Raw genomic sequence first — 23,214 nt, 5'->3', positions numbered from 1 at the left:
GGCAGCCAATTTGTTGACCCGGCGGCCGTTTTGGAACTGCCAATCAGCTGTTCTGAAAACATCGCAATGCGAAGATCGGTAAGCGAAACGCTTACCGATCATCGCAATGCGATTTTCGCCCATCTAAATCATCGCAATGCGATCGCTTTTGTGATCGCTAAATCCGCATCGCTATGCGGATTCATCGTTAAACGGGGTGTTCGTTAAGTGAGGCACCACTGTATTTATTCACACTTTTTGGTAACTGTTGTTAATAAATTAAGTATATGTCTATAAACTGAAACACCCAGTTTGAGTATTTTTGAAATGAGCTACCATATGAACTAATGAACAAACAGAGGTGGCAACTCCAATTTTAGGATGAACTCCTTTGAATGTACAGGTATTCAAGCCCAAACCTTAAAAAATAATTGCCAAAATCCTGTTAGTTATATCTTCAAGCCAGAAGCATACAGTGTAATTTTTTGAAAGTAAATTGCCTCATACTTCCATAGATGTTAATTATTGTGTACTGAGATGGGGCACAACTCACATAGGCAGAGCTGGTCAATCTCTAGGTTTGAGAAAGGGTCTTGTAGAATGGTGATGAAAAATGTCCACTCCCCAGATCCTGATGATGCTGCCACAACATTTATAAGAGAAGCTTTTAGGAGTAATGTCTATTGCCATGATCTGCCCGGATTTTAGAAAAACTTCAACATTTATTGGACTGGATTAAATGTTGGTTTTGACTTGCACTTTCCTATAAAGGATTTTTTTGTGTGTGTTTCTGATTTAAAATTCTTAGAGGAGACTGCAGAAGTTGAAAGAGGACACCTTTGTCCTGCTAGCCTGGCATTAAGAGACATGTCCTTCAGAGCTCACCTTGAAAATATTGCACAGGGATGGGGACTTGAGTAGCGGGACATGCTGTCAAGTTGGACTTAAGTCGCACTGGCAACTCAGCTCAGGTCCCCCCCCCCCCAAATAACTCAGACTCGACTTGCAACTCAGAACCCACCCATCCCTCCCTTTTTTCTGGAAAAAGCTTGCTTTTAATAGGGGCTCGAATGTGAGGCTTGGGACTTGGTACCAAAGACTCGGACTCAGACCCATCATCCGTGATATTGCAAGGTGGAAAAGGAATGTATAAATGTCTCAAACAAATAAGGGGAAGAAATGCCACTCTTTATTTTTGTGAGGCTTGAATTGTGTGAGTTGCAAGAGAGTGGTAAGTGCACCAGCTGATTCTGGGGTGGAGGGTTCAGTTTCTGCTGGCACCTGTGGTGCTGATATTCACATGCATATTCTTCAGGATATGAATACAAATATCCCATGTCTAGTTTTAACAAATGATGCAAAGGCTACTAACATGTTAATCTTGAAAGCCATGAGAAATGTTAATGCCCAATTGTCTTTGAATTGTATACTCTGTGGATCTGAAAAGGTCAAATGTAATCCAGGATGGATCATGCTAAAATAAGTCTCTTGAAGATGCCACAAGATGTTTTGGGAGTAGGGCTCAGGGAAAAACAGGTCTACATGGCTACTTCTTCTAATATATGAAGCTGGTGTCAGCAACAGTTTAGGGGATTTGTAAGGAGTGAGAACAGTTCAGCTGGTGGTGTTGCCGGAGTCCAAAGGGCTAATGGTATGAGGAAACTTGGAGAGAAGATTTGTCGAATATGCCAACACATTACAGCAGGAGGATTAAGCTTCCCGCACACTATGACAGAGCTCTTTGAAAAGACACACAGGAGGATTTGAGGAAGCTGGCCGTGCTCCAGATTTCATCAACAAGCGAGCCACAGAGCTTTGTGTTCACAGTGTTTTTTCCTTCAGCTTGGCTTTATTCTACAAGTAGCTTTCCCCTTTCCTTTATGCAGTGCCACTATTGCAATTGGAAGTAACAACAGGGACTTTTTCCTTTCTTGTTTTTATTTTTCCCCCTTTTTTCTGCCTGGCTGAAGAGCTTTTTCACTTCCTTTTTTATAACAGCCTTGGGTGTGGCAAGAGAAATAGGACATAATGTTAAAATGCAATGCCAGCAGAGGAAACAATTAAAAAAGCACAAATATCTATTGAATAATCTCACCCTGGTCTTCATATGGGGGAGAGGGGGGAGGGAAAGGAGAGTGCCCCCACCTTTTGTGTGAGTGGAGAGAAATGGAGTTTGGCCAAATATGTAACAGCTGAGTGTTTGATCTGTTCCAGAATCCCAGTGATTTGTTGACTTTAGCGTGCAGCTTCAGATCCTTTGTGGTGCTGCCAAATGAATTTCACAAATGGGAAAAAGTTGGGTTTTTCCAAATATACAATTAGCACAGTAGTTTCTTTTGTACATGTGGTGGAATTTCCCAGTTGTGTAAGGCATCCTAAATATTTTGGAACAGGAGTGAAGATTTTGCTGCCATATTTCCTTGTGGGATAATCTAGTGGAGCGAACTGCCATCAGGGCAAAGCGAAACCAGTACTGGGCAAGACCTCTCCCTTTGCTGTCCTCTTCTTTTTCTGTCTCTCCCTCTTCCTTTCCATGAGATGTTTGACCTGATCATGTGAGGAAAGCTTCTGAAACTAGGCTGAGACCCACAGGCAAGGGTTGGATGGCAAGGACCCCAAGCTGACCAACCAATCTCAGGGCATAATCAGGAGGACAGTTTTAATTATCTTAGAACTGCAGAGCCAGGAGGGACTCAATGGATCATCAAAAGTCCAGCTCTGATCAAGGAACTGATCTCCCAATCGCTGGCTCTCTGGCCAAAGACTGAACCTACTGACCCATTCAGCCCTTCTTAATCAAGATGAAGATTTTTATTGGGGAAAACGAAAGAAAACACAACATCAGAGCAGATCCAGAGCTTAGAAATCATTCTCTACAAATTCTCTACAAATAATTCTCTACATCACCCACAATATATTATTTTAAACAACAATTTAAGGAATAATTTAATTGATTCAGTGTCAATAATTATTATGGCTGGAAGAAGAATTAGCTTTTCATGATACTTTAATTTGATAATTCTGTGGATAATTGGGGAGAGTTTGGTGGGGTTTTTTTACTTTTTAAATTTAAACCAAACACCAGCAACATACTGTATAACTAACGATTGTTTTTTTTTTTAAAAAACTCAATGTTAGATTATCAACTAAAAGAATAAACATAAACAACTTAATTTTTAAAGTGCCATTGCTATCTCGTTAGCTTTATCACTGATATTTCCAAACGCTGGGAACAGAATCCAACTTTAATAAGCGGTGAAAAATTCATTATATTTTTGTTAAAATGTTTCCCCAGTGGTTTCTGTAGATAGTCCTTTACTTCTTTAGGAATTTTACAGAACCAGATAGTAACTACACAGTGTGCCTTGATCAGACTGGAACCCAAGGCAGATGTAGAATATATGGCCAACCTACATGGGCAGAATTGAGGGCGGGAACCACTCATGAAACCTGCACTAATAGAAGAGAGCTTCTGTCTGCTCACCGTCTGCTCTGCCAGATATTGCTGCCTCTTCTTTCCTCATCCTTTGGGGCAACAAAAGAGAATGTTCTGGAGTCAAAGTGCTGTGGCAGAAAAAGCAAAAAGCAAAGCAATTTAGTTATGCATGCCATACATTGCCCCTCCACCAGCAATCTGGGTCCTTAATTTACCAACCTTGGAAGGCTGGAAGGCTGAGTGAACCTCAAGCCAGCTACCTAGGATTGAACTTGAGTAGTAAGCAGAGTTCGGGCTGCAGGACTGGAGTTTAGACACTGCACCTGGAGGCAACCATCTGAAATGACAACAGAATATGCTCTCTTTTCTACATATAGCATAGTGGTTCTGCAAGCTAGCAATACCAAGCTCTGCATCTTTGCTTGGAAGTACATCCCTATGTACCTAATGGGATCCAGTTCCTACTATGTTTAGGACTGCAGCCTTCCTTAGGTACTAACACTAACCAGGCTAATTCTGGGTCCTAAAACCCCACAGAGTGAAATTTGTTTCTATATAAACATGCTTAACAGGATTGTACTGCATTGTATTTGAATGGATATAAGTTGACAAAATATGTAGCACTACTGCATTTGAAATAGGAAATTTCTTACAGACCTGAGGATGAATGTCATAATACTGCATATAAAACACATGCAGTGCAGCTCCCTAAGCAGTCTTGAGATGCTGTGATTTTCACTAGTGGTAGATGGATGAAGGATGGGTTAAATTTCACATTTGTCAGTTTCAACCCATTACCTGACCAGCTATGTGATTGATCTCACACGCAGTACAAGGATGGGCACATGACAGGGAGCCCGCTGTTGTAGTGGGGAGGTTACATGATTTCTACTCATGTCAGACAACATGTGCGCTGCATAGATTCCAATGTTTCTAATCTAACTTTCAGCTCAGAGATTCTTAGTACCATCTAGCCACCCGAAACCTGCTAAGGACTGGGAGGCTTTTTACATTTCTGTCTAGCCATGACAAGTATACTTCACATCTCAATGTTACTGTATATCCAGTTAGTATAGTCACAATTTTCCATATCGGAGCTCAAAAACCATTCAATTGCCCTTTGTCTCCAGCTGGTCCTGATGCTGCTGCCACCAAAGTCCAGGTAGGGTTTAGAGGCTGTTTAATTTTTCAAGACTCCACAGACTGCCTGGTCAAACTCCTCGGTTTAAAGCCATTGGGTTTTCCAGAGGTCAGATGAATTAAAGGTCGTACTTCACTTAGCATGGCTGAGGTGAATGGTGGCACTACTCATCAAAGTTGGTTGGAAGGCTGATCCCTCTCTGAACCACCAGAAGGGACAAATTCATGGTTCCTCTGCCTTGGCATAGTGGTGGCGCTGCGGGCTAAACTGCAGAAGCCTGTGCTGCAGGTTCAGAAGACCAAGCAGTCGTAAGATCGAATCCACGTGACGGAGTGAGCGCCCGTTGCTTGTCCCAGCTCCCGCCAACCTAGCGGTTCGAAAGCATGCAAATGCAAGTAAGATAAATAGGGACCACCTCGGTGGGAAGGTAACAGCGTTCCGTGTCTAAGTCGCAATGGCCATGTGACCACGGAAGATTGTCTTCGGACAAACGCTGGCTCTATGGCTTGGAAACGGGGATGAACACCGCCCCCTAGAGTCGAACACGAGTGGACAATAATTGTCAGGGGGAACCTTTACCTTTACCTACCTGCCTTGGCAGAGTCATTGCTATTCTGGACAGCTGCTGTGATGTCTCCCTGTACTGTGCCTCTAGCATCAGTGAGAACTACAGCTGCCTCTGCTAACTCTGTCTCCACCTCCTCCTTTTGTGACGGCCACTCCTGCAGCTGCTGCTGAAAAGTAGCTCCTGCCTTCATCCTCTCTCATGGGGCACCTCTGCTTTTTTGTCTACACATAGATGGGTAGGACATGAGCACCAATGCTCCTTCTCCTGTTTGGGTGCCTGGGTATGCCTCTAAAGGTAATCATCCCCAGCAGTGCCAAATCCTTTGGGTAGGCAAGTGGGTCATTCTTCTCTCTGTGGGTAGTATATATTTATTCTGCTTCTTTTTCCATTCCTATTTCTCTCCTACCCTAAATTCCTCACTGTACACTGAAGAGTCTTACTTTCTCTAGCCTCTCCTAACTGGAATACCCTCCATGTGCAGAGATAGGACTCTGAGCACTCAGCTCAAATAGCTCTCCACATGTCCTCCTCTGAACAGGAGAAGGCACTTTTACTATGAACATGTCGGTCCCAGGCCCAGGCCCAGCCAGTGACATGTCTCTCTGTCTGGCCTGCAGGAACTACTGCAATGGCAGCCTTTTAAAGCAGTGAAGGAGGGGAGGTATACCAGCACTGCCCTTGTCGCCATCATCACCTCCTTTCCAGGCAGGGGGCACCGTCAACACCCCTCTTTTATAATGCCGTGTCGCCACAGCTGCTGGTTGGTATAATGTGGAGAAAATCCATCACCTCAAGCTGTGAAAGGACTCAAGCCATTTCTGATACCAATTGATGTCAAAATATTAAGATGATAATTTTAAATGCAAATGACTTAATCACATAGGAAAGTCAGGTGAGAAGGGAAAGAAGTGTTAGTCAACACAAATTTACTACAAGGTGTGTGCTTCCTCTTCAGTAGTCGGACGTAATCTTCTGGATTTTCCTGCTCTTCCAACAATTCTGCCTCTCACAAGCTCAGGTGTTCCATCAACAAACACTGGTCTCTATTTCCTCTTCTGGTAGGCTTCATTTTTTTATCTGTCACCTAATTACTGATTAACTAACTAGAGCCTAGATATCAGTGTAAATGGAGTAGCCACAAAAAACTACCTTCTATAGTATGTAATCCTGGGGAAATCCCCACATTGGAGAAAGCATGGCCTTTGGTAATCCTGGAGAAATCCCCACATTGGAGAGTTAAAGCATGCCCTTTGGTGCTTTCCCTCAGATCCTAAACATGTGTTATTAATAGCCCAATGAAATGTACCTCACCATGATCAGAAGAGCCAAATTCTTCAAACAGGCACAACATAAGGAGCAATATGATCATGACTGGCTTATACCAGAAGACCACAGCTCTTATTATTTTGATGGGGCTACTTCTACTCTTGAGCACTGGTGAAGGTAAGCATTATGTTTATGAATCCACCTGTTCAAGGGACACCTTGTGATGATGCCAAAGTTTAGAGATGGACAACGTCTTACCTTGATATTGTTGGACTGCAAGCCAGAGATGGAAAGCAGCGCATTAATGTAATACAGTTATTGGTGGTGAATTATTTCTTTTTATAATGGAGACATTAGGGAATTATAATCAAAAATCACACAACAATCAGAATGGCTACAGCTTTTCTGATGTAACAGGTAAAGTATTCTAGTTATTTTAAACAGTTATTTAAATGGCATTTTAGACATTTTAAAGAGGCATTTCAACAGGAATTTTTCAGTGTCTATACTACTCTTTCTGAAACAATTCACTGTGCTTGAACAGCAAAGAACAGCATATACAGTATGTTGTGAGGGGTCAGTGTGGGTGCGGGAACAAGAGAAAGGAATAAAGACCACTGGTAGAATTAATTGCATAAGCTGTTAGATGCCATTCTTTAAGTGCAGATTTTCTGAGCTTGGCACATTTCAAATGAGCTGGCTTGTCACTTTCCCTAATGTGAGGGTCCGCTATTCTTCACCTCCCCCGTCCCAAATAAAGCCGTAGACACATTTGAACTGAACCATTTGTCTTCTTTATTTAACTGGGGTAACGGGATGGAAACGTCAATCAACTTGGGGACAAACTTCTCCTGCTGAAGTAACGGTTCATACAGGGGTACCCAATCTTCGTCGAACGGGTTGCTTGACTTCGACGCCCATGGACCAGCCTGAACCCGTGAGGGTTCTTCGGGATCGAAGTCTTCTCTCTCGGTTGTTAGTAGAGGGGTCGTCTCTTCGAACCCTGTGTATCCCCAGGGTATGGAGGTCTCTGCCCCGGGTTGTTCCCAGGGTCCTGGCGATAACCCAGTCTCTTCAACTCCTCCAGATGCCATCTGGTCTTCTCCTCCTTTTCTCTCTCTACCCTTTTCTTCTCCTCCACTAATTTCCTACGCCACTCTCGGGTCTCTCTTTCTCCCCAATAAGAGGGCCGGACTCTAGCCTCATTCCTCCTCCTCTCCTCTGCCTCCTGTTTCGTCAGGCAGACTTGTTCCCATTTACCCGACCAGGGGTCTTGGATAGATACCCACTCCCATCCACTCTCTTCCCCTGACGGCCGGTAACTGACTTCCCCTGCTGCTCCCTCCTCAGGGTCCTTCGTCCCCCTCCCTGCCCAGACCCGAGGAGTCTGGGTAGATATGCTTAACCCCTTCACTCCCTTCTCTAAGTCTACTGTATCCACGGACTGGTGTAACATCCGGGGTGGGAATGGCTTGGGAGCTGTCTGCGTGCCCACGGAGGCTTTGGGGCGAGACGGCACTCCTAGCATCACCTCTCTACCCGGTTCACGGGTGTCACACCTAACCAGCAAACATATTGTGGATTTTTATGAATATGAAAAGTGTCAAGTTGAGAATGGAGGAACGTGAACTCCCCAAAGAATATTTTTGAATGAGCCATCAACATTCTGTACTTGTGGACAACAGTACCAACCAGATTATTATATACCTCTTTCTTTGCTTGTTCTGTGATTTCTAACACTGTCAGCGATGAACACAAAAGGCAGCTTAACATGCTAACATTTCCCCATCCAATAGTAGTGTGAATGAATTAGCTTTTTGAGCTAAGTATCAGTTAAGAATAGACATTAAAGCTTTTCTATCCATTCCCTGCTGCAAATTCTCAGCAGTTCTAAGGTGCCTAGCTACAGTGAGGGACAATAAGGCAAGAACATCTCTAGAGGATCAGATGTTGCCCATGTTGTTGCCCATGTAAACGGTAGTGTGTCTTCTGCAAGTTGAGATGGGACAAAATAGATCCTCAAGGGATTTCAAAATGAAACACTGCCCTAGAACATTATTGGCAGCACTGCCATTTCTTAGGAAATTGTTCCAAAAAGAGTGGACTCGGTAGCAGGGCAAAACAACAAATTAAAATGTTAACTAGTTCTTAACTGTGTGCATCTTTTCCTCTTCTTCCTTTTCTAGCTGAAAAGAACCGAGATTGCTGTCTGTCTTACACCAAGAAGCCACTGCCTAAAAGGATCATCAGAGGATACATGGAACAACTTTCTGGTGAAGTCTGTGACATCAATGCTGTCATGTGAGTCAAGATGTCAAATATATTATTATTATTATTATTATTATTATTATTATTATTATTATTATTATTATTATTATTATTATTATTATTATTATTATTATTATTATTATTATTATTATTATTATTATTATTATTATTATTATTATTCACAGTACTATAAGCAGTTGGAGATTTCAGAAATCACACCATCAGAGCTACCAGAAAAAACGGCAATATTGGGAACAGCATACATACTGTGCCGATATTTAACAGATACATTTTTGGTTTAAACTTGTATCTGTTGTACAATACCAGTCAATGTTTTTATAATTTTGACTGTGCCTGGTGTTTTTTTTTATGATGATGATGATGATGATGATGATGATGATGAAGAAGAAGAAGAAGAAGAGGAAGAAGAAGAAGAAGAAGAAGAAGCAGAAGAAGAATTGAAAAAAATTAAGAAAGTACAGAGACCTGGCAATTGAAACATCTCACTTGTGGATGAAACATACTTCAGTGGTCCCCGTAATCATTAGGGGTTTGGGAACAATATCAAGAAATTTCACACAGCACCATCCAGAGCTACCAGAAAAAACGGCAATATTGGGAAAAGCATACACACTGTGCCGATATTTAGCAGATACATTTTTGGTTAAAATTTGTATCTGTTATAAGATTCCAGCAAATGCTTTTATAATTTTGATTAACTGTACCTGGTAGTTTTGAATAATGATAGTGATGGATGAATGCATGGGTGTCTCATGATCAGAGTGGAGGGGCTGGCTCCTCAACATTTTAGTGTAAAGCACCATTCTGTGCTTGGACTGTGATACTCCCCTTCCACAGGAATTAAAAAAAAAAAAATTAAAGGAATTAAAAAAAAATAAAATTAGCCAAATCATTCTGGCTTCTGTTTCACTTTTAAAAGACTGAATTCTGTATCCACCTTTGAAGTGAAAAGATAATCCACCAGCTATTGGCTTATTTTTTTTTCCTGAGTCACATCTTTTTCTGAAGCCAGAGTCAAGAACTTTGTCCATATACAACATTGTAATGAAAAGTACTTATAGTCATCTGCCGTCGTGTCATCTCCGACTCTTCGTATCACGCTATACAGTATTATAGTGTCCAGCAAGGGTCAGAGAGAGGAGAGAGCCGAGCTCACTCAGGCATGTGTGATGGATGGGGTTAAATGCTCTGGCACTTGTGCAGCCTATCACCCCAGAGTACCAACAGAAGAATGGACTGGTAAACCAGTTCTGAGTACTTATAGTTAGAAAACCATGAGTGTGTTGCTTTTAATTTGGAATTGACTGGATGATGTATCATTATTAATTTTATTACATAGACAGTGAACTTAAAAATCCTTGCTCTTTATGTAAACCTGTAGACACACTCAAGAATTTGTGTACATAACTTATCACAATAGTTTCCTTGGCTAATGTCCCTTTGTAATTCTCCTCCTCCAACAGTCAGTTTCAGATCAATTAGCAGAGTTTATGGTGAGATTAATAGTTATTGACTACAGTATCTAAAAATCACAATATTTCTTCTTTCTTCCCCTAATTATTATTCTGGAAAATACTAATAATAATTCCTGCTTTCTTCCCCTCTTTCTAGTTTCTACACTAAGAATGGATTCAGAGCTTGTGCAAACCCCAAGGACATGTGGGTGCAGAAACACCTACGCTGGTTAAGGTAGGTAGGAACTGGTTTCCTCATAAAAAGTTAAAATGGCTGATTATTGCTGACCATAAAAAGTTTGTATGTATGGGAAGTGCCTAAAATCACAGTAGGTATGAGAAAAGAATTGTTGAGCCATACTTTAGAAATGCAGAACTTAATTCCTCACTTCTCTAATTTGAATGTGTAGCATTTCAAGCCTTCTGAAGTAGGGCTGTAGTTTCTTTGTCTTACGCCTAATGCAAGAGCTGTGTGGCAAAGGGGAAAAAAATGAAGCTTATGTTTCTTTCTCCATTGTTTTTACAGTGGAAAGCTCAAGAGGATGTCACACTCACAACATTTCTGAACCAAAGCCAGAGATAAAAACCTAAACTAGGTTGGAACTATACCTCTGTACACTGTTGTGTGCTTGCTGACTGCTAAACCCTGGGTTCCATGCAACCCTCATTCAGAAACTGTTGTATTGTTTCTGGAATGACGCGACAACCAAGCTGAAGAATTGAGGCTAGGTTGCAGTTGTTTCTCCTTACACTTGCTGACTGCTAATTGCTGCGTTCACTCGAACTTCAAAAACTGATTCATATTGCATCTCATACTAATTTGAATGAAGCACCTTGTACACATGGCTTTGTTTACTTGTGTAGAATCATATTTTATGACGAATCAATAAATATTAAGTTGTGTTATATATAGCATGTGCCTTACTGGATGTGGCATACGTCCCATCCATTAAAGGTTCAGTGCTTGCTATTCTTACAGCACACATATAACTTGTTCTGCAACATCTTGCTGCATATTATTATTACAATCTCTAATTTGATGGAGTTTGCGTTTATTTGCTTTTTTGCCAAATAAAATGTATTTATTTACACTTTTTGGTAACTGTCCGGAGTAATGTTGTTAATAAATTAAGTATATGTCTATGAAGCACCTGGGAGGAGCCTGGGGCAGAGGGTGAGGTATGTCTGGCTGGACATTTCAGTGAGATATATTTTTCCAAGCTGTCCCTTCTTCTTCCTCACTGCATGGTCTGAGAGGGTGAGGTTTTCAAATTTAAATAAGGGTGACCAGAAGCTCTGAGCCCTTTTACTTGGGAGGAGCCTGGGGCGGAGGGTGAGGTATGAGTGGCTGGACATTTCAGTGAGATATTTTTTTCCCCAAGCTGTTCCTTCTTCAGTGGTCTCATTCAATGGCTTTCCCTGCCAGAAGAATGAGAAGTTCTTTTCTTTGACAGATCCCGAGTCTGGCAATCTTGTCTCTTGTAGGGCAACAATGTCCTTCTGCAGTCTACTCAGTTCCATGTCGATGACAGCGTGAAATTCTCAAATTCTCTGACTCCATTGTTGACCCTAAACTGGTAAATAGGAAAGCCGATTAAGAATGCCTACACCTGGGGTGCAGGAAAGTGTTGGATCATACTTCTGCACTATTAGAGAGCAGGCTGGGAAGGTGGGGCTCGTCAGCCTTGGAAGCAGCCCATTTAGGAGAAGGAAAACTCCGATTTCAAACCTCCACTGCCTTGTGGCTTTATCTACTGATGGAAAAAGCTTCAGGAGTTAACCTCGAGGCCAAATCCGGAGCTGGAATCCCAGAGGCAGTTCGTGTCGTTCTGGCAACTCCTGCGACATCACTGGAACCAGTTGTATTGGCTCTTGCCTTTCCATTGGACTATTTCAGTGATGTGGAGAGGGGGGATTTGCTGCTTGGGTAACAGCCTATCCTCCATATTATTCTACCCAGGCTTCATGCTCTGGAGAGGACAGTCATACAGAGTGCGTTATCATGGTCTTTCGAGACTGAAGGGTGCCTAAGAAGTTATAGAAGTGACTGAATGGAAGAGAGGATACGTTATGTGGTTCCAAGAGAATCCATAGTAATTTGTTCAGGTAGATGGGAAAGCTGCACACTGGTACATTGGCTTAATTTGCACATGCAGCCTGCACCACTCTAGCACAGTGCACCTGTCTTGCAGCTTGTTTTAGTCCATAGATGCTTTTCTGAAATACTGTATAGGAATTTCAAATTCAGGTGGTTTCTGCAGATTTTCCAGTATTTCACCAAGTAGGCCAGCTGTCTTCCATCTAGTTGCTCCACTTGCTTCTGTACACCTTGCTGTGTTCTGATTGTAGTGTGCTTGTTTACTGATGGAAAAGTCTGATCATCATATCTCTTCTTTAAGATCAATTTGCAGCCTTTAATTTTTCTAACTCATGGTAACTTGGTCAATTTCTAAGTATGTTCTTATACAGAACACCAACACATAACAAACATTAACTCCGATTTGGTTCTAGGTTCATTAATTTCTTTCATTTTCAGCTGCATATCTCCCAAATGCACATAGAAAGTATGTCCTGTTTTCTGTATATGCACCACCTGTATATTTTATACATTGACTTATGTATAAACATATCTTTGCTTCTCTGCTTACACTTTTGGTTTACCTGCACTTGTAGGCAATCTTTTTTCAGGGACACATACCTTCTTATACCTAAACACTAGTTTAGTCTCCTGGCCCTTTACCATCTTTATCACCTGCCCCTAGATATGTTTCAATGTCATCCTTTGATGCCTTGTCTCAAATTAAGCCATTCCTGGTTGGCATCAATGAATTTCAGTCACCTAAGTGTGTGGAATAGGACTAGCATGCATTGTCGTTCCTGAACTGTGTGAAAGTTGCCATTCAGTTGCTGTGTTTCCATTCTGTGAAAGCTGGTTATAACTATCAAGACATGCCCTAGTAATTCATGTTTTATGTAACAGATGTGTGTTGATTCATGGTCTTTGTTGCATATAAATCCTGTAAACTCTTGGGAGAAAAAAGAGAGTATATAATGGGAAGCCATGATGGGATGTAGCTTCCTTGTATGCATTTGTTTTATAGATATTTGTCTTCACACTTTATGATGATCATCATGGCAAAATTAGTGCATTTGGGGCAAACACAGCTGCTGCTTAGAGTAAACCCTACATCAATGAGGAACAATTTCAAACCAATTTCTACTACAGTATTTACAAGAACAGTCTAGAAGCATTGTTTCATTAACATAAATACCTTCCACTTACCATAAATGAATTCCCAAATACAAATGAGAGAAACAAACAAATCCATTCAAGAAACCAGGAGTTTTTATTCCCCAAAGAATTTTAGAAATTCTCTGCTGTTCTATCGTATTTCCTGTGTTTGAAACATGAAAGATTTATCATGAAAGGGTAAACAGTGGGGAGTCAGAAGAATGCTTTGAAAGTGTAGTGGTTATTAAATTCTGACCTATATCATAGTTGGTTTGACCTGTTAAATGTTGAGGTTTTTGTTTGAAAGGAAAAGGTTTTAACTATGTGATCCTTTTCATTTTCTTTCTAAATTCATGTGCAGAAAAAAATGTAATGTCAACATGAATCATTCTTTGAAGGTTCACTAGCCACTGCCAGAATTTGATAATATGACTAGGATTAGTATCAACTACTGTACAAGGAACATAGGATTTCTCCGTATTTGGTCTCCTTCAAAATTTTACCAATATTTCTGTTAAGCCAATTCTCCTATACTGTATACTGAAACATGCTTGTTCTCAAGGGTTTAGCAAAGGGGGCATCTCGGTCCAAATGGGGGAAGGCATGCTATGGTTTGGTTGCAAGTCACCTATGGTTGTTTAGAGGGGAGAAAATAAGTTTTGTTGTCTCTGATAATAGACTGTCAAAGCAACTACAGAAATCAGAGTATCTCATTACTGTACTTCACAATGGTGAAGCGGTCTTAAAAGATTTTCTAGCACTTCATCTGGCCACCCACCCCACCCCACTGTTCTCCAGTCTGAAGGAACAACAGAAGTCTGTACGATTTCCCTTCCACATGTACGTCTGACACGAGTACCTGTGACTTTTATTTTCAATTCTTAGATCAGAGAGACCCCCTTTTGGCAACTACATAGGGATAAGGAGACTGGAGATGTGCCTGCAGTATCTTAATTTTGTGATCTACTTGAACAGGATCGTGCCACATAATTCCTGCCCTCTTATTCGCATTGTCACGGGTTAAGCCTCACTGAACTGAAAAGCACCATCTCCTGCATTGCACTCTTCTACGCTATTAGTTAATGGCTTTCTTTCGAGAAAAATGTTCACAGGATCCCCCTTCATGGCAGATCCTCTGCAACATTTCCTTCTCCCCTGCTTTCCCAATTCCCTTCCTACGCCCCACAAACCCACTATGACGCCATGGCCAACGTACGCCTACAAGCCCCCGCCTCCCCTCCGTCACGGAAACGAAAACGACCCCTCCCTTCCCGCCACCGCCCTTTCCCATCTGGAGCCCTCCGCGGTTGGGAACCAGCGAAGCCGGCGAGACCCATCTGCGCCTGCGCAGGGTGGCAAGCGTCGGTTTGTCTGGTTTCCTTGGCAACCACGCCGTGTCTAAGGCCGCCGCGGCCGCCTTCGGGGACAAGATGAAGCTGAAGCGGTTCTTGCTGCGATATTACCCGCCGGGTGCGGAACGGTCCAGGGGGTGGAGGGATGGAGGTTTTGTGTGTGTGTGTGTGTGTGTGTGTGTGTGTGTGTGTGTGTGTGTGTGTGTGTGTGTGTGTGTGTGTGTGTGTGTGTGTGTGTGTGTGTGTGTGTGTGTGTGTGTGTGTGTGTGTGTGTGTGTGTGTGTGTGTGTGTGTGTGTGTGTGTGTGTGTGTGTGTGAGAGAGAGAGAGAGAGAGAGAGAGAGAGAGAGAGAGAGAGAGAGAGAAGAGCGGGATGATGCTTTAGTAGGGTATTTGGGGTGGCGAGAGTCGAAGGATGATACTTAATGATAAAGCTTAATTCGAAGTAGTCAGATTCGGATTAATACCTCCCCTCCCTAGGTCTCTTAATTAGGAGGTAGTAAACCCCATTGTCTTCATTGACTGAAAAGGTATAGAATGCCTTGCCCTGAATATCAAGGAACTATTTTTTGGGGGGGGGGGGCGAGGTTAGTGGCCAGTCCTTTGCGACCAGAGAAAATTGGCACTTGACATTTTGGTGGCCAGGGATCCCTTGGCCAGCCCACAAAGCACCACCTCTCTTCAGCAAGATGAGCCTACTCAGTTGTAAAGGTTGTTCTTGTGTCCTGGGATCCTGGATCGCTAGATCATGAGGAATCAGGGACATGGTATGGGAAGAGGAGTGGGATTTGCAAAAACAGAGCACACAGATGGGATCAGAACTTTGGAAGCACTGAGTTGAGCCTCCTCATTGTAGATGTTACCGGAATTTAGGCCAGTGTGGTAGAGTGGGCAGAATGGTAGACTGAAGAGTTGTAGATTGAAATCCTCACTTGTTTATTAAAGTCTCACCTTGGGAAAATGGCTCAGCACTGAAATCAAACCACTGTTCTGTAACTACCCCACTGCACACTTACTGTATGTTAGTGTACTCTATGCCTCTCAACATATACTATGGAAGATTTGATGTCAGCTTCCCCAAATGCTCTTGATGTTGCCTATTACTTGGTGAAAATTGTCTATTATATTTATTAATTATACTGTGGTGCTTCTGACATGAACAAAGAGAAAGAGACCAGATGCAGACTGTCTGGAGCCTTGAAAGATGTTTTAACAAGAACTTGTAATGTGTTTAGATTTCACATGAACTAAAAAAGCTATTTAGCGACTTTCACTTATGTCATCAAATTCCATCTGAATTTGGTGACTCTAGTAACGTTTTCAAGATATAGGAGATGTTTAAGGAGTGGTTCTACCAGTGCTGCCTTTTCTTGAGTTTCTTGGGGATTTGAATGCAGTTCTCCTGAGTTGTAGTCTGTCCGCTACACCATACTACTTTTAGCTACTTACACCACAGTTGCATTATTCTAACACTTCACTGCATTTTCTTTTCACATTCAAAAGACACCTTGGGACTTCAAATTGCTCTCAGTTTCTTCAGAATCAAGTTGTCTAAGTGCTTCTAAAATAGTACAAACATAAACAATGGTAGCTTAATCAAAGAAGTAGGATTATTTTAGGAACTGCTTTGATTTAAAGTCCACATATAAAGAGCAGAAAATCCCAGTGTTGCTCAACAGGAGGTATCTCCACCCAACCCTGGGGAAATCCTGTCCTTCTTTTCCACATCAATGCACATCCTTATTGAGCATGGTTTTTCAACCCTTTGTTCACCATTTGTAGGGTATTGGGATAGCTGTCTTGAGCAAAGGTGTGGAAATCCCCATATGTCAAATTCCGGCTCAGATCATAGCTTTTAAGTGCTACTTATATGTCTGTCTTGTCTGTGTCCTTCTACTCAGCCTGGCAGAGCTAGCCTACTTTATTTTTAAGAAATTTCCAGTAAGTGTTTATAAAGCTTCCTATTGGCCTGAAACAGCATTACTACTGTTTCCTGGAACTTTTAAATGTTATTATGTTTCTTCTGGCAAGCAGTTACATCAATTCATAATGTGATGTCACTGGGTGTGTTCTGAATTCTACATTTATTATGAATACAGTGTTTATAATTGAAGCTATAAGAATGCTTCATTTAAAAAAATCTGTGCATGTGCATATACTACTGGAATCAAGTAGAGCTAATTTAGGGGCTTCAATCCCATGCATACTTACCTAGCAGTAACTACTATTGAACACAGTGGTATTTATTTTTTGTAGAAGTGCATAGAAATGTGCCTGTCCCCAAGTGCTTGTGCATGGACAGTAGAATATTTAATACTTCCCCTTTGAACAGCAGTTTCTCAAGCCATAAAATAAACTCTTTGGACCAGTTTCAAAATGTTTTGTCATACGGCGTGGATAGGTAGAGGTTGAGAAATATTAATCCTTTGTTCATCTTCAGTTAGTCACAATGCTTATTGGCCATGGTCTATTGCTTCCTGTGTCAGTGTGTCATCTAACAAGATGTCTGCCAATTCTGCCCTTTCTTATATGGCTTAAATTAGAACTAGTCCCACTGAAATCAATAGAATTTTATCAGAGGAAAGGTCAATTTTGTAGTGTTTGCATCAGAAATCAGCTTGATATTAAATTAATAATTGTTTTGTTGTGCTTCTTCAAAGGCATTATTTTGGAATATGTTCAAGGCGGAGAAGTGAAAACTAAATCCATAGATTTACTAGATCTGAATGTTGCGTGAGTATTCTATTTTACTGTAGTTAATATGCCTGCATGTTGAAACAGAACATTTAACTGAAACATACAAACCTCCTGAACAGCTCAAAGCCCATATTGTATTATTTTTCTCTGGGATTGTACTTGGAGGCACTGTTTGACAGTGGCTCTCGTCCTTCCTGGAGGAGAGAACTCAGAAGGTAGTGCTGGGTGACTCCTGCTGAACACTCTGGCCATTGGCCTGTGACGTTCCTCAAGGTTCTGCTTTGTCACCTATGCTTTTTAACATCTACATGAAACCACTGGGAGAGGTTGTCTGGAGTTCTGTGGTTTGGTGTCACCAGTATGCGGATGACACCCAATTCTTTCTCTCCTTTCCACCTAATTCCAGGGAAGCTGTTTCAATTCTAAACCAGTGTTTGGCATTGGTAATGGGCTGGATGAGAGCAAACAAACTGAAACTTAATCTAGACAAGACAGAGGTGCTCCTGGTTAGTCAGAAGGCAGATGAAGGAATAGGGTTACTACCTGTGCTGGATGGGGTTACACTCCCCCTGAAAACTCAGGTCTGCAGCTTGGACATACTCCTGGATTCATCCCTAAGCTTGGATGCCCAGGTCTTGGCAGTGGCCAGGTGTCCATTTGCACAGCTAAAACTGGTGTGCCAGCTGCATCCGTTCCTGGAGATGTTGGATCTGGCTAAAGTGACACACGCCTTAGTGTTACATCCCATTTGGATTACTTTAATGCACTGTATGTGGGGCTGCCTTTGAAGATGGTGCAAAACTCTTCAGCCAGACTACTGACTGGGGCCAGCTACAGGGAACATATAACACACCTGTTACAAGAACTGCACTGGTTACCAGTCCGTTTCCAGGGCCAATCCAAATTACCTACAAAGCTCTATGCAGCTTGGGTCAGGATTACCTGAAGGACCATATCTCCCTATACAGTATGTGCCTTCTTGGCAATTAAGATTAGCAGAGGAGACCCTCTTCTCAATCCCATTGCCAGCACAAGCCCAGCTGATGGGGACACAGGAGAGGGCCTTCTCAGTGGCAGTTCCCAGGCTATGGAATCCTCCCTCAGGAGATCAGGATGGCCCCTTCCCTATTACCCTTCCAAAAAAAGCTAAAAACCCATCTCTTCAGGAAAGCTTTTAACAATTACAACTGAATCCCTGAACCCCATTTCAGCAAATAATTTTAATCTTTCCATAGCGTCATGCTTTAATCGTTTAATTTAATTTAAAATCATTTATTTATTTATTTATTTATTTATTTATTTATTTATTTATTTATTTATTTATTTATTTATTTATTTATTTATTTATTTATTTATTTATTTATTTATTTATTTATTTATTTATTTATTTATTTGTACCCTGCCCATCTGGTCTATACGACCACTCTAGGCGGCTTCCAATATAACATAAAACAATAAAATAACACAAAATATTACATAAATCATACAATAATAAACGCAATACAAAGACAGAATAAGAAATAAATAAAGGAAGAATAAAAAGGAAAATCAAATATTAACTGGAGGGAAGGCCTGAATATACAGCCATGTTTTTAATTGTGCCAATAAAGGTCTGATTGATTGATTGGTTGATTGATTGATTTTTAATTGTTTTTTAAAGGGGGCCAGTGTGAGGGCCGCGCGAATCTCCAGAGGGAGGTTGTTCCAGAGGCGAGGAGCCACTGCTGAGAAGGCCCGATTTCATGTCTTTTCCTTCCGGGCCTCTCTCAGCGTCAGGCTTCTCAGCCTCACCACCTGACTCGCACGGGTGATCCGGGTAGATCTGGGTGGGAGCAGGCGTTCCGCCAAATATCGATGTCCTAAACCGTTTAGGGCCTTATAAGTAAGCATTACAACTTTGAAGTCGATGCGGAACTGAATGGGCAGCCAGTGCAATGCGGCCAGAATAGGAGAAATATGCTGGTATTTCTCGCTCCACTAAGGAGTCTGGCTGCCGCATTCTGCACCAACTGAAGTTTCCACATCAGCCTCAAAGGCAGCCCCACGTAGAACGCGTTACAGTGGTCTAATCGTGAGATTACGAGCGCATGCACCAAGGTAGCGAGCACCCCCATATTGAGATAGGGTCGCAGCCGGGCTATCTGCCAAAGATGGAAAAAGGCAGTGCGGACTACCGATGCTACCTGTGTTTCCATGGCGAGCGTCAGGTCCAGATGTACCCCTAAGCTGCGGACCCCACTCTTTGCGGCCAGGGTTTTATTTATCTTTTAATATTTAACTTATTGTCTTTTTAAATTGTGTGAATTTTACTGTTGTGAGCCACTTTGGGTCCTTTGTTGGGAGAAATGCAGCACATAAATAAACTAATAAATAAATAAATAAATAAATAAATAAATAAATAAATAAATAAATAAATAAATAAATAAATAAATAAATAAATAAATAAAAAGTATAATGCTTAAGAATGTAAGTAACCTTCTATTTGAGAATTTGCTTAACAAATACTTTGTTTCATGGTCATTGTCCCCAGGTATATTTATCATATACTGTACTAGTGATATTATCCATTCAAAAGTGCTTTGCAAAGAGAAACTATTGCATATTTGTTCCTAGTGGTTTGTTTGCTTTTAACATACTGAAAGGTTAGGAATTATTTTCAGAGATTTTTTTTTTAAATTTTCCAATTAAAGAGAGATTTGACTCTTTAAGTTCTGTAACTAACTGTGAGAATCATAATTACAAAGTATGCACTCCAAGATTATATTTTTTTAATACAAAAACATGTTGCTTGAAATTAAAACTCAGTAACAATAGTGAGTTGCTGTCACTGAGATCATCATTTCTTAGACAGTGAGTGAAGCTTCATTTGGAATACAGTGGTGCCTCGCAAGACGAAAGTAATTTGTTCTGCGAGTAGCGCTATCTTGCAAAATTTTCATCTTGCGAAAAGCGGTTTCCCATAGGAATGTATTGCAATGCATTCCTGTGAGAACCTCGTAAGACGAACGAATTATTTTCGTCTTGTGAGGCATCGGTCTCGGGGGAAAAAAATATCTTCACGGCCATAGAAGAAGGTGTCTTGCAAGGCACCACAGGGATCACAAAAAACATTCGCCTTGAGGGTTTTTCGTCCCGTGAGGCATTCGTCTGGCGAGGCACCACTGTACTGTGTTCAGGTTTATGCACCCATATTCAAGAAGAAACAGTAATATGAAGCAGTTACAAGTAAAATAACAGAGATATAGGAAAGTTATCTTGTAAAAGACACTGAGTGGATGCTTGTTTAACCAATAAAATAAATGAGACATTGCCTAAGAGAGTCATTGTAGTATACTGGAATAGCATTTGTGAGGCATGAGTTCATGTCTTGCCTTGGCCATGAAATTCATTGGGCAATCTCGGATCAGTCACAGTTTTTGAACCTGACCTCAGAAGCTAGAGTAGGGAGAAGGAGGGACACTTATGTCACCTTGAGCTCACTGGAGAAAAGTCAGGGTAGAAATGTAACCGTTAAAGAGAGAAATAAATATAATAACATTTTATTCTAAAGTGAATGTTAAATTCAATGTAAGTAAATGATTATTTTTCTTTGCTAAATTTGTATCTCATCTTTCTACAAAATAATTCTCATGATAGCTAGAAACAGTAAAATACAAACTAAAATAAATAATAGTCCAAATACAAAACTGAATAGGTAAAATACCACTGTAAAACACATATAGACAGAGATAGTCAGATAACCAAGTTATGGCATTAACAATGGTCAGAACAGTCAGCTTATGAAGCCATTATTTGACTAAAAATGCTAGGTGGCACAAATTCATGAAAGAAAAGATAAACAGGCTTCCTTCAACATAAATTCCCAGTTTAGGAAGAACCATTGCAAAGGCCATCTCTCAGTTTCCTTCCAAAGGCATTTCATATGTCAACAATAAATAAAGCTGTCTCATGAAGACCTTGGAATTTTTTTTGCAGTGGGGGCTGGGTTTGGGTAGGTGGGGCTCGTCAGACATGTAAGGCTGCCTATCTAGGAGAAGGAAAACTCTGATTTCAAACCTCCACTGCCTTGTGGCTATATCCACTCATGGAAAAGGCTTCAGGAGTAAACTTTGAAGCAAAATCCGGAGCCGGAGTCCTGGAGGCACTTCGTGTCGTTCTGGCAACTCCTGCAACGTCGCTGGAACCAGTTGTATTGGCTCTTGCCTTTCCATTGGACCATTTCAGCGATGTGGAGAGGGGGGATTTGCTGCTTGGGTAACAGCCTATCCTCCATATTATTCTACCCAGGCTTCATGCTCTGGAGAGGACACTCATATAGAGTGCGTTATCATGGTCTTTCAAGACTGAAGGGTGCCTATGGGGGGGGTGTCATATGGAAGAATGCTATTTTCAGATAATGTGCTCCTGAAATGTGTAGGTCTTTAACTATAATCTCCAGTCCTTTTTTGTTGCTATGTCTGGAAGCAGACTGGTAGTCAGTGAGACTGTAACGTGTGTGTGTTGTGCATACTCCCTATATTTGCCCTTCGTCAGTAGTCTGTCTGTAATATTTTGAACCAGTGGATGTTTCTGAACATTTCCTGAAGGCTGTCCCACAAAACAAAGTTTACCGTAGTCCAAATGAAATGTAAGTGAGGAACATGTCACTGTGCTCAAATCTCAGTTATTTTTTAAAAATCAAGTTGCTACAAATGACTGGCTGGTGGTAGCATAACTAATCTATATTGTGAATGAGGGAGGCTCACCCTGAAATTATGAGCCACTCAGATAATATTCTGTTGATTTCCACCTTCTCTAGTGCCTGCAATCTAATACTTTGTTATATTTTGCTTAGAAAGCAATATTTTCCTGTTGAGTTTAGCATGTAGCTCTATGTATGTTGCATTAGAGTATGGGATATGAAATCTTCTGAACTAGTATACTACATCGAAGGGGCATATCATTTTTCATGCTTCTTTGTATTTTGGAAAAAATACACCAAGAGTTAGTAGCCTGTTGTAATTTGGATCTCATGCTTGTTTTGTACAGTGTGGTATAGGAAATCCTGCCTTGGAATAATCTGTTTTATTTTCTGGTTAAAGTTTTATGATGCTAGAGAGTATACATGTTCCCTAGGTTATGAAAATGGTATTTGAAAATTTACTTTAGTACAGATGTAGGAGCTTTGGTAGAAGATATTAGAAAGGCAGAACCTCTCATCACGGCATCACATAAAGATCAAGTTGTACGTTTAATACTGCGGTTACAAGAAATGCTGGATCAACCAGTGGACCACAAGTTCTGTCTTTTTAAGGTAAGAGTCACAAGAAAGTTCTTGATCTTTGCAGTAATGTACCATGTTTTCCCGAAAATAAGACAGAGTCTTATATTAATTTTTGCTCCAAAAATGCATAAGGGTTTATTTTCAGGGGATGTTTTATTTTACAGTCATGTCATCTTCTTCTGGTTTCTGCACAATGCTGCACAATGGTGGAGGGCAGGGTTTAACTTAACTGGGGCTTATTTGTGGGGGAGGGCTTATATTAAAAGCATCCTAAAAATCATACTAGGACTTATTTTCAGGTTAGGTCTTATTTTCAGGGAAACAGGGTAAATACACAGAAAGATGGCTAGATAACTTAATGAGTTAATATCTGACTGGAGCCTTCTCATGATGTGTCCAAAGTGGAAGAGCTTCAGTTTCAACATTTTTGCCTCCAGAGATAATTTAGTCTTGATTTGATCTAGGGCCCACTTGTTTGTCTTTCTCTCTGTCCAGGGTATCCACAAAGCTCTCCTCCAGCACCATATTTCAAACAATT

At 41.1% G+C, this 23,214-nt stretch overlaps 2 protein-coding genes across 3 annotated transcripts in view; both read left to right on the top strand.

The window, feature by feature from the left end:
* The first annotated feature begins 6,371 nt into the window (after positions 1-6,371).
* Positions 6,372-10,852, top strand: LOC144582978 (C-C motif chemokine 20-like). The gene is made up of 4 exons (XM_072996006.2): positions 6,372-6,567; positions 8,577-8,691; positions 10,291-10,368; positions 10,660-10,852. The coding sequence occupies exons 1-4, from the start codon at positions 6,486-6,488 to the stop codon at positions 10,697-10,699; spliced, it is 315 nt and encodes a 104-aa protein (XP_072852107.2). The 5' UTR covers positions 6,372-6,485; the 3' UTR covers positions 10,700-10,852.
* Positions 10,853-14,678: 3,826 nt separating this feature from the next.
* DAW1 (dynein assembly factor with WD repeats 1) overlaps positions 14,679-23,214 on the top strand; it is a 31,078-nt gene continuing 22,542 nt past the window's right edge. Inside the window, exons 1-3 of one of the 2 annotated variants that reach the window (XM_020792576.3) lie at positions 14,679-14,835; positions 17,377-17,449; positions 22,562-22,706. In XM_020792576.3, the coding sequence (XP_020648235.2) occupies positions 14,796-14,835; positions 17,377-17,449; positions 22,562-22,706 (258 nt within the window). In that variant the 5' untranslated portion in view covers positions 14,679-14,795. The remainder of the gene's footprint in view (positions 14,836-17,376; positions 17,450-22,561; positions 22,707-23,214) is intronic. The other variant, XM_020792575.3, reaches the window with a different exon arrangement.

Source organism: Pogona vitticeps, chromosome 3 (assembly GCF_051106095.1).
Source record: "Pogona vitticeps strain Pit_001003342236 chromosome 3, PviZW2.1, whole genome shotgun sequence".
NCBI lineage: Eukaryota > Metazoa > Chordata > Lepidosauria > Squamata > Agamidae > Pogona > Pogona vitticeps.
Note: the sequence above shows the minus strand (reverse complement) of the source record. Positions and strands in the feature narration are given on the sequence as shown.